We start from the raw sequence: 12,114 nt of genomic DNA on the forward strand, positions 1-12,114 counted from the left end.
ATATTCAAATTTAACAATAATGTTTCATCCTAAATACATATTTATTCCTACCGTAAATCCACTTGTGATAGAAAAATTAATAGAATATTATTTTGAATAGCTTTTATGTGTCTACCGACTTGCAAGTTGCAACCCAAATAATAGATTGTCAAAATTCAAAATGGCTGACACAACTGGAGGTAGGCTTTATGTTACAGTATTTTTATAACGTGTTTACTATTAATTGCTTCAAAATAAAACAAAAATACATTAACAAATGATTTTAGTTAAGTTTTATCTATTAGTAATGCATAAGTTTTAAATATTTATGGTTTCGTATAGTATTATTGATCGGTGAGTTTGCATGCTAGGAATATAACCTTGAATTTGAACACAACTGTTTTCTGAAGTGTTTACATTCATTATTTAATTGCATCTGCTAGATTATTATTATATTTTTTCATTCAAATAATATTTTCTTTATTATTTATGCAATTGATTACATACTCTAATACCAGGCTATATAAAAATTGTCATTAAATTTCTGATGGTATAGTAATACATTACATCGTCAGTGGCTTACCCAAACAATCAATTATTGCATCAATACCAAAAACTAGAAAACTTTGAGGTTTAATTTTACGGCCTGTATGTGTTTATTTCATTTTTTGTTTAAAATCATGTTATTCCTGTAGTGAAATAATAAATATCTTTATAGTTTTGCTTTTAAATGTTAAATAATAGCTTACCAAGTAATTGACTAACCTCACTTTTGTACTAAATTATATTAATCATGATAATACTTTAGTTTCGATATAAAATTGCAATAGCAAAAGTGACTCATTTTTAAAATGATGAGGTATCATTACTTTATTAGCTTTATTGAGAACACCTAATGAAATATCCCAGAAATTATTTTAATACCGTATCTCAATAATATGGCTAAACAAATACTTGATTGCACGAATATCTTTTAAATGTTCCAATCTTTTGTAAAACTTTATTTGGAGTTCAATGCAACCAAATTCAAGTTGATGTTTTTAATATTATTGTTATGTTTTTAAAATTGCACAATTCATTACTTTTCATAGAATATTCCTGAAATTATTGTGATATCTCTATAATCATTGGCTAAACAAGTTTACTAATATGTACTAAATTAGTCAAATCTTATCTAAAATTATCTAGCTCAAATCTACTATGTCCCCATCTTTCACCTTTTTTAATTAGCCATTTTATTAGGGCTTTGAAGGAATAGTCATTAATTGTGTGATTGTATACTATTTATGAATATTTCGTGGTTGATTAGATTTGAGGTGCCGGCGCCATACGCTTGCCGAGTGCGTAAAAATGACGAAGTGTGGATGGATGTCATGCCAGTCCTCGCCTTCACTTTAGTGAGGTCCACGTTATAATGACAGTGGATTAAGATGGGAGAACAGCGTTGCCGATTCTCTGCCTTGATTAATTATCTTTCTACACTGTCAAAAACAGATTTGGCATCATTGTGGAGCAAGAAAAGGATAGTACTACCTGCTTTGTCGAATAATAGACAAAGAATAGCAACACCAACTTTGATCAAATACTGTCATTATAACGTGCACCTCACTATAGCTTTCGATTTTTGTCGAGAGGAGACGAGCGAAGAGCCGAGCTTTCACAAATACTCGTATGTATATACCATGCAAAATCTTGTCAACCATTGCGTGCTTACGGCAAGCGATTTGGCGAGAGTGTTTCAGTCCAAGAGATCCAGTCCATGACCGGCAGTCGTCAGACAGATTTCGTCAAAGTATCCTAGGCATTACTGAAAAATGCTGATAATGATTGTTTTTTATAGTATATTTCGCACCTAGAGCAGAAAATGAGATTTTTCCGGCTCGAAATCGGTTTTCAAGTCCGAGGCCGTAGGCCGAGGACTAGAAAAGATTGAGAGCCGGAAAAACATTTTTGCCCGTGGTGCGAACGATATTTTTCGCCACACTACAGGTATTGCTGACAAAATTAATAAAGAATATTCGTTAAGTTATCGTACCTATCTCTTGATTTTAGTGGTAGAAGATTTGCAGTCAGGATTTCAGATTCTTTTAAAATTTCACTTGGAATATCACGGGCGTCGTCATCTTCAAGCATTTTTGAAAATTCGGAATGCGCTAATCAACAATAAATAATTGAATAAAAAATGGTTGCGAAGCGAATGCTGAATTAGTTTGATTCGAAATTCGAACTGAAATAATTGCAACTTCAGATGAAGAAAGTTGAGACTCGCACGATCTAGCGGATGACTTATTAACTACGGACTTAGCGGCTGGAAAGAGTACATTTTCCGGCCTAGGCCGGAAAGAAATCCTTTTCTGACGTCAGACGAGAGTCGTCTGCAAACAAGGTCTTTCAGATCTACGTAGGGACTGGAAAACAGCTGCTTTCTGTGCAGTGTGGCGAAAAATGTTTTTATTAAATTCTGTGCTCTTTTTTGTAGGAGAAATACCCAGTTCAGAAGGCAGTAGCGGCCGAAAAGAGACAGCCATGTGTGACTCTCAGTCCGATGTGGAGCGGCCGGCACCCACTAACGGAACGAGTGGAGGGGAAGCGACGAGGATGAGAGAGGGGGAAGTTGAAGCAACAAGTGAGGGGGAAAGCGGAGCGCGGGAGGGGGAAACGACCACCGCTGGAGGGGAAGTAGTGGCGGGGCCAGGAGTGAGGAGAGAGCAGCCACAGGTGTCGACCAGCGCTGATAGATGTATCGTGAGCTCCTGGAGTGAAGAAAATAAAGGTAATTATCTATTTATTTTATCTATCTATCTGTTGAATTAATTATCTATATTCTACACAGTGAGGAACACGTTAAAATGCCAGTTTTTAATTCTATATAATAATTGCATTGTAAAAATATTTTCCTACAGTTACCTTGAAAAGTGGCCATTCCTGCACTGATTACAGAACGCAAAGAATCACTTTTCCGCTCTAGTGCGTGAAAATTTTTTTCTGCACTCCAGATTTGCAACATGACAACGCAAAATAGTTAGTAGGTTATATGGAGCACCAGTGCAGCAAAATCAAAATTAAGTTGGTAACAGTGACTGTGGTGCACGTTATAATAATAATTATGAAGGCAGTGGATGACAGCAGTTGACAGTCACCACATGAGTGACAGCCGCCTTCATTCATTTACTACTACATTATTCAATTTTAAAATAAATTAAGGTTTTCATTAATAATAAAATTACACAGAAAAACATTTGATGGATTTCAGGGAATTTTACCCATAATTACCCACTTTTCATATTCAATGGTAACTGTAGGAAAAAATTTAATGTGAAATACGTGCGCAAAGTTCCTCTGCTGCACTCAAGAAACCATTCCGACGGCTCGGGCGTAAACGTTTCTTTCGGTGCAGCAACCTGTCACTTTGCGCACTAGTTGCACAAATAACTATTTCCTACAGTTACCTTGAAAAGTGACCATTCCTGCACTGATTACAGAACGCAAAGAATCACTTTTCCGCACTAGTGCGCAAAGTGTTACTTTGCGTACTCCAGATTTGCAACATTGGCAAATGTGTGCTGATTCGTTTCACTTTAAACTGTCAGTATTGGTTGAAGGGGAAGCGGCACTGATAGGCTATGAGAAGTGCTGACAGATGGAAGTGGGAAAGTTGTTATTAATAACAAAATTACACAGACAAACATTTGATGGATTTCAGCCGTCATTTTACTCATAATCACCCACTTTTCATATTCAATGGTAACTGTAAGAAAAATTTTATGTGAAATACGTGCGCAAAGCTCCTCTGCTGCATTCAAGAAACCATTCATGCTGCATTCAAGTAAACGTTTCTTTCGGTGCAGCAAACTGTCACTTTGCACACTAGTTGCACAAATAACTATTATAAAACATGTCAGTGTTGTGAATAAATTTCAATTAAGATTGGTGTTGTATTAATATTTTTCGCCACACTGCACAGAAAGCAGCTGTTTTCAGTCCCTACGTAGGTCTGAAAGACATTGTTTGCAGACGACTCTCGTCTGATGTCAGAACAGGTTTCTTTCCGGCTAAGGCCGGAAAGAGTACCCTTTTCGGTCGCTAAATTTCAAGTGTGCTAAAATAGCTGATCAAAAAACTTTTCATTATTTGAATTAATTATTCAATAATTAAAACATTTATAATAATATCATCTTATTGTCATTTGAAAGAATAAAAAAGTATAAACTCAACCTCCCACATAATTGAACATAATATTTTATGTTATTTAGACAAATCGGAATAAAAAATGAAAATACTAGGACAATATTGATATTCAGATTACCTCAGATATCCTAGAGCTATGACCTTCCACTTTTGCTTTCGGAACTGCTTGATAAACAATTATTCTCATATATATACTTATTGTTTATTTTTCTGTGTGGTGAAAAATAGCGTTCGCACCACGGGCAAAAATGTTTTTCAGGCTCTCTATCTTTTCTAGTCCTCGGCCTACGGCCTCGGACTTGAAACCCGATTTCGAGCCGGAAAAGTCTCATTTTCGGCCCTAGGTGCGAAATATACTATTGTATGACTTGGTTACAACTGTTCAAAGATTTGGCTCTTTTGTTGTAAAACTGAGGTGATCAACTATATAGTGAGGTCCACGTTATAATGGCAGTATCTGATTAACAACATTGGTGTTGCTACCCTTGTCTATCATTTGTCAAAGCATATAGCGCTATCCTTTCCTATGTTGCCAGAATGATTTTGAACAATGTAGGATTATACAATTGACTGAATATTCGATCTCAATTATGGGAATTTATTATTGAATCGTTTTTTTTTCTTGCCAAATATAATATAATTATTGTTTTAGGCTCAACTCAAACTTACATGCTGATACTTAGCTGATACCGGTATATCTGATGTAATATTAACTGTTCAGTCTTGTCTAAAGCTCAACTCACACTCATGCGACTCAGGTCGAGAAGAGACTCGACTCTAGTGGAGAGCATGTGTTTCCAGATGGTGACGTCGCGGAGACTAGAATCGACTGGTCTGAGTGTCACCATTTGGAAACACATGCTCTCCACTAGAGTCCAGTCTCTTCTCGACCTGAGTCGCGTGAGTGTGAGTTGAGCTTTAGACAAGACTGAACAGTTAGGCTAGTTTCACACTCATTCGGTTCGTTTCGTTTTCGATTCGTTTTCGGAAAATTTCCGATAAGTGTGAAACGGTAATTCGGTTTGAATTCGGTACCGAATAGAAACCGCATAGAACCGAACGCCCACTTGACTCTAATAAATTCCATCAGGTTTCAATTCGTTGCTAGCGAGAGGCTACTTTCACACACTTTCGGTTCGGTTCGTTTCGTTTTCGGCAAATTCCGATAAGTGTGAAACGATGATTCGGTTTGAATTCGGTGCCGAATAGCAACCGCATAGCACCGAATGCCCCCTCGACACGTATAGGTTTCATCATATTCGAATTCGTTGCTAGGGAAACAGGAAAAAACAAAGTCTTTTACACACAATTGCCTTTTTTGTTTTTATTTTAACCTGATATCGTGATTATCTGTTTCAAAATTTTCCAAGTCAAAATCATACGGTCAATTCATTTCTGTTAGTTACAGGAACATTTTGTCCTCAATGAATAGTTTGTTAAAAAAATATGAAATGTATAAATTAAAACTCAGGGAAAATTTTTATTTTTTTTATTTTCACACGAATATTAGGCCTACATGATTTCATCAATGGAAAGAAGAGATGAAGTTTATATACTATGTATCAAAACAAGGAACAAATTTTCAATTTAAAAAAGATAATCTCCCTGAACATCCAAAATTAGAATAATCAAAAAGAAACTATTCAAATAATTCACAATTTTTAATAACTTCAATTTTTGTTGTTCAAGAAATAACATCTTACAATTTAACACCAGCTGTTATATTTAAATATATCAGCATGAACTGTGAAAATCCAAACACAGCTGTGTTTGAGAAGAAAATACCTAATTAGAACCGAACGAATTAAAACCTTACATGTAAGAAAGCCTCATTCGTTTTCGGTAACGAACCGAACCGAATGAAACCGAATGCGTGTGTAGCTAGCCTTAATATTACATCAGATATACCGGTATCAGATATCCTCCGTAGAACGCAGTGGCAAGGTAGAGAATTGGCAACGTTGTTCTATCTTTTTCCACTATCATTAAGACGTGGACCCCACTATAGAGATATCATTGGCAACCAAAAGTAGTTTTATGAGCTGTTTCTATTCACATCTTTATGATATTTCGAAAAGAATGAATTCTTCAGTAGACGGAGTTGAGACTTTTATTACGTCTCTAAGGCTCAACTCACACTTACGCGACTCAGGTCGAGAAGAGACTGAACTCTAGTCGAGAGCATGTGTTTCCAAATGGTGACGTCGCGGAGACTAGAATCGACTGGTCTGAGTGTCACCATTTCGAAACACATGCTCTCTACTAGAGTCGAGTCTCTTCACGACCTGAGTCGCGTGAGTGTGAGTTGAGCCTAAATTAGTTATTCATTATTGTTTACTCATTTACATATTATTATAATTAATCATGGCTCGGACAGAGTTACAGATGTACTTACCAATGTACTTCGGTAACATTGTCATTGACGAGGCAGAGGATTTCAATATGAGCCTAGAGTAAAACAAACTTCTCTTCGAAGAGCATGATACTAGAGTGATGTATCATTGATTATATTGAAGCTGACATATATCATCATATTATGATATAAAATTTATCTCTTTTAATTTAACTTATGTGTTCTTGATTATTAATATTGACACTAATATTGATTTGACAGAGTGTTTCAGAAGTATTGTCGAAGATTCTAGGGTGTTGTTCCTGGATGATAGGAGACTACAAATGTCGTATTTGAAGTGTCCAAAACTCAGCGGCTATCCTTATAGCTGCCATTTTGTTTTTTTTTCACTTAAGAATTTTTATCTCGAGAATGAAATGTACTTACTTACTCCTCAGCTCTACAGGTCTTAACAACCCTTGGCCTCTCTCACGTAGCTTCTCCATCTGTCTCGATCCTCGGCCTGCCTCCTCCAGTTACGAACTCCAAGCGTACTTACCTCGCATTCCACATCATCCGTCCATCTATTTCTTGGTCGACCTTTTCTTCTTCTGTTATATATTTTCTCCTCATATATACATTTCACCACTCTTCCATCTCCCATTCTCAACATATGCCCCATCCATCTTATTCTGCCAGCTTTGATCGACCGCACAATGTCTTCATTGTTTAAAAACTCCTCTATTTCAAAGTTTTTTCTTCCTCTTCAGAGAGCATTCTCAAAAACAGGGCCCAAGATTCTTCTCACCACCTGCATATCTCCAGCAGTAAGCACCCATGTTTCCGTTCCGTAACACACCACAGGCTTCACCAATGCTTTGTATAGTTGCAATTTTGTAGCTCTTGACAGCATTCGAGACAAATTTCAGATCAATAACAACATTTTGTTCTCGAGATGAAAATTCTTGAGTGAAGAAACAAAATGGCAGCTATAAAAGGATAACCGCTGAATTTTGGACACTTCAGATACGACATTTGTAGTCTATCATCCAGCAACAATACCCTAGAATGTTCGACACTACCTCTGAAACACCCTGTATACATTGTTATTAATCTAGAGCACTAGTGATAATATTAGGCCCATATTACATTAGGAAACCAGTGTGATTCCAAGAGTCTGAACAAGTTATGGGAAATTGGTTTTTATTTGAATGTGATTGCAATGTAATTTATTTATTTTTATTGGTTGAATAAAGCATTTATTACTTTCCTTGCCCTATTACCATAGGTAAGGAAAGTATTGCTTTCCGAAAAAAATTAAGGTACCCCAATTTCTATACCTTTCAAGGTCCCCTGAGTCCAAAAAAGTGGTTTTTGGGTATTGGTCTGTATGTGTGTGTGTGTGTGTGTGTGTGTGTGTGTGTGTGTGTGTGTGTATGAGTGTATGTACGTCTGTGTACACACGATATCTCATCTCCCAATTAACGGAATGACTTGAAATTTGGAACTTAAGGTCCTTACGATATAAGTATCCGACACGAACAATTTCGATCTGATGCAATTCAAAATGGCGGCTAAAATGGCGAAAATGTTGTCAAAAACAGGGTTTTTTGCAATTTTCTCGAAAACGGCTCCAACGATTTTGATCAAATTCATACCTAAAATAGTCATCGATAAGCTCTATCAACTGCCACAAGTCCCATATCTGTAAAAATTTCAGGAGCTTCGCTCCATCAATGCAGATAGATTCCCAATTATCAGGCTTCAGATACAATTGAAACGAAAAAAATCAAGTGGAGTAGATTGAGCATGAAAATCTCTACAATTAATGTTCAGTAACATTCTCACCTAAAATTGAAAATAAGCTTTAAATTCGAGAAAATGTGATTATTCAATTGCAAATTATTGTTGATTCTATTAAATCATTCACTATGAAGAGATAGCAGACCTCATGTGTGTCTCCAGCGTTATTGCCCTGTCACCAGCTGGCTCAAATCTTTGAATAGTAGACTTGAGATGCGCGGGAACACTAGCGTCAGGTGATGAATTTTCATAACGGCAAGGAAAGTTGTGTGAGTGCGCCACACCAGATTTTTTATTTATTGCGCTTATTACACTAGGTACATTTTGGTGTCCGACTGGTGTTTCACTCGAGACAAGCTTAGACACCACTGAGACACCATTGATGTCTCACTGGTGTCCCAGTTTGCTTAGAACATGGAAAACGCTGGTGTCCTAATGTAGTACTATTATTAGGCCCATCACAACTTGGTGATCATAGGTAAAATAGTGTAATGCTATGATTGTATTGAGAGATTTTAAAATCACGAGTTGGAAGTAAGTTAGGGTAGAGTGCAGCGAGTGTTATTAATGTCTTCTAGAGTATCATTAACTATTAAATGAAAAAGACTAAGAAATTGTCAAAAATCACAGATTTATTGATACTTGGAAAGACTGGTTTCGGTTATTACACCATTGTCAATCTCTGATAAACCATTAACTATTGTTTATTGTTTTTGAAGGGACGGATTCAAGGATCCAAAGGTTCAAAGAACCCCACACGTCAACCGAAGCTTATTGTGTTCCCAAGTAGTATGTTAGTTAGGCTAACCAATACCTGTGTCCTTTACAAGAACCAGCAGTTTTTCACTATACTAACATCCCATTCATCACCTGGTTGATTGACGCAATCCAGTGTGATATACTTGGCAGTCTCTTCAGACTGATTAGTACTCGTGACCTACGTGAGTTCCACTCCTGGCCTTCTTTGAAGGTCCTTCCGCTGAGGAAGGGGCGGCCAAGCTGCCTCTAGGGCGCCCGGCCACCCCTGACTCAGCCTCTTGACACACATTTGTGCCTGGAGTTTCACCCATCTCTGGTCTCTTGGTTTTTCTTTTTGCCCCTCCGAAACTGCCCTGATGGGGCAGATCCCGTGGGTTTGAAGGCAAGACAACTTCTGGAGTTGCCTTGAGGTCCATTTTAGTCGCCTCCTACGACAAGCATGGATGCTGTGGGTGAATTCTGGTTTTCAACACATTCTTGAGTACGATGTTCGACTCAAAGCTCCCCCAACCCACAGGGGGCATCATTAACTAACTCTGTTCATTTCTACATTCTCAAAGATTTCTTAAATGCAATTGAATTTTCTCATGTTCTCTCGTACAGCTTCTTTTAACTACTATGTTTATTTCTATAATAATTTCTCTCCAATTTAAACCGATTTTCTCTGATTGTTTGCAGACGATAAACTCCGCCCGCAGTCACCTTTGGTGGTTAGCAGTTTCAGCGTGTGCTCCCCCCTCTTCACCACCTCTCGGTGCTCGAGCAGCCAATCATCGGCGTCGCCCAGCAGCAGTGGAGGGGCGAGGCCACGCCTACCGGCCAATAGCAGCATGTCGCCCAGCAGCAGTGGCGGAGCGAGACCACGCCTACTGGCCAATAGCAGCGCAGTTCCTTCTCCAGCCAGCCGGCCGCTTGTGCTGCGTCCCTCCCAGTTGGGTGGCGGTGGTGGGGGAAGTGGAAGCAGTGCCTCCCCCTTTAAGCTACAAGCGCCCAAGCTGTTGAGTCCGTTTGCTAGCAGTGAGACCAATGAGTGTGCACAAGGTTAGTTTAATTGAGAGTTATTTCTAGTTTTAAAGATAGTTGTGCTCAGTTCTAGATTAGCTTCATCATAGAGAAAAGATAGCAAAGATCCACAGTGTAACGTCTTTTCCGTCAATATTTCAAAATTCAAAATCCTTAGTTTCCGTTGTTTTATAGTGAAAAAGAACTAAATTTCAGAAAAGTGGAATCATAACCTCATTTCGGACTTTTAAATTATTATCTAAATACGGGAGAGAAATAGTACAAGGAGTATCCTTAGTTTTTCTCTCTCATTCAGTGCTTCTTGTAAAAATTAGAATAATAAAATAAACTATTTTAGAGTTGGACGTCAATGTGGAGTGCCTGATCGAAATACTGTACTCCGATGAGCTACAGCGTTTAGAAGTACTGGTTATGTGATGAAAAATAAATCACCTGGTCTTCCCCTTTCAAGTTTGTACTCCGGAAAACGTGGATCGAGTCAGAAAATTGACAGAAAATGCTTCTAAAAAAAAACTGCTACGGACCTAAGATGTGTTTGATTGTGTTCCTGTTTTTATGTTTCAGAAGAACAGAACTCGGCTGAGGCAGAACCACTCTGTGCGCCAGAAAAAGCTATACCTATAACGTCGAACGAAGTTAGCTCCAATTCACTGGTGAGCATTCATTTTGTGCCTATAACCTCGAACGAACTTAGCTCCAATTCACAGGTAGAGAAAGCTCAACCTATAAACTGGGATGAACTTAGATCCAGTTCAGAATAAAAATATGATCTCAGTGTTTTGAAAGTTTTGAATCAAATTATGTCAAGGGATTCATGAATGTAATCTTTTTGACATGAAATTGATTATCTTATCAAAGAAAATGAAAACTAATATTCGATCAAATGCAATTGGAAGATTAGAGTTACAGCTATCCCATAGATGGCGGTGTTTTAGTACAGTCTGTGGCAAAATAGAGTCAAATACAGTGGCATAGAGAATCTGTAACCCTGTTATTCCATCTTTCTTCACTGCCAGACTTCACTATAGGCTATGTTTGTCCTCATTTTATTTATTAAACTTGGCCCCGGTTGCACAAAAGCCAGTTAAATTTTAACCGCGATTAATTCTACAAAAACTAATCAGAGAAGGCATTTTTGAAAGACGACTTCTCTGATTGGCTTTTATGGAATTAACCACGGTTTGAATCTAACCGGCTTTTGTGAAACCGGCACTTGATGTTTTAATTGTGTATTATGTTTTGCAGCAGGTAATCAGCGAAAACGTAACCAGCTCGACCAGTAGTCCGACACGTACTGCAGTGGCCACGCCCTCCTCCTCTGTGGATACCACCACCACCCATTCGGCCACGCCCTCGTCCTCCGCGGCCACGCCCACCACCAGTGCTGGCGCCGCCCACTCAGCCGCCACGCCCACTCCCTCGCTGTCGTTTGTGCCGCTGAGTGCGCCTGCGCCCAAGGCAGGTGTAGGTGGAGGGGAGGGCAGTGGTGTGGCGAGCAGTGCCGCCGGCTCTACGGCTAGCCGATTCGTTTTCGGACAGAATCTGCATGAGCGCGTCATTGTGGTGAGTCGACACATTAGTCTATTCATTTATTTCACCTAAAGCCCGTTCCAGACGCTCAAGTTTAGCTTCAGTCTTTTGCTCAAGCGAAAGTCGGAGCATGTAAGTCGTTGCGTCTGGACGGTAAAACGGATCGGACGGTCTTCAAGATTAAGTCGTCAAACTTAAAATGTATCGGCCGGGATTCTTTTTCCATCAAACCTTCCGTCTTTTGCTTATCCACTAAAACCTAAATCGTGTAGAAATGGAGATAGAGAAATTGTGATTTCAGATTCGTATTCAGCGCCCTCAACTCAATAAAATGCCTCGCGAGTACTTGAAAATAAGCAAGTTTTTTTATCGATTGTTACAATACATCCTATAACGCCATTCAAACACTACCTCCGTAAACAAAGCCGTAGCGCATTCGTGTGATGTCAGCACAGGTAGGGCTCCTACACCAATAGAAACACTAAAGTGCGAGATAAATT

At 38.5% G+C, this 12,114-nt stretch overlaps 1 protein-coding gene across 3 annotated transcripts in view; it reads left to right on the plus strand.

Annotated features, from left to right (window-relative positions):
- The first annotated feature begins 109 nt into the window (after positions 1–109).
- Positions 110–12,114, plus strand: part of LOC111053856 (ran-binding protein 3) — a 29,073-nt gene continuing 17,068 nt past the window's right edge. The window contains exons 1-5 of one of the 3 annotated variants that reach the window (XM_039439614.1): positions 110–179; positions 2,459–2,752; positions 9,740–10,102; positions 10,652–10,737; positions 11,330–11,647. In XM_039439614.1, coding sequence (XP_039295548.1) covers positions 161–179; positions 2,459–2,752; positions 9,740–10,102; positions 10,652–10,737; positions 11,330–11,647 — 1,080 coding nt within the window. In that variant the 5' untranslated portion in view covers positions 110–160. Of the gene's footprint in view, positions 334–2,458; positions 2,753–9,739; positions 10,103–10,648; positions 10,738–11,329; positions 11,648–12,114 lie in introns of all 3 variants that reach the window. The other 2 variants (XM_039439613.1, XM_039439615.1) reach the window with 2 other exon arrangements.

Source organism: Nilaparvata lugens, chromosome 13 (assembly GCF_014356525.2).
Source record: "Nilaparvata lugens isolate BPH chromosome 13, ASM1435652v1, whole genome shotgun sequence".
Classification (NCBI taxonomy): domain Eukaryota; kingdom Metazoa; phylum Arthropoda; class Insecta; order Hemiptera; family Delphacidae; genus Nilaparvata; species Nilaparvata lugens.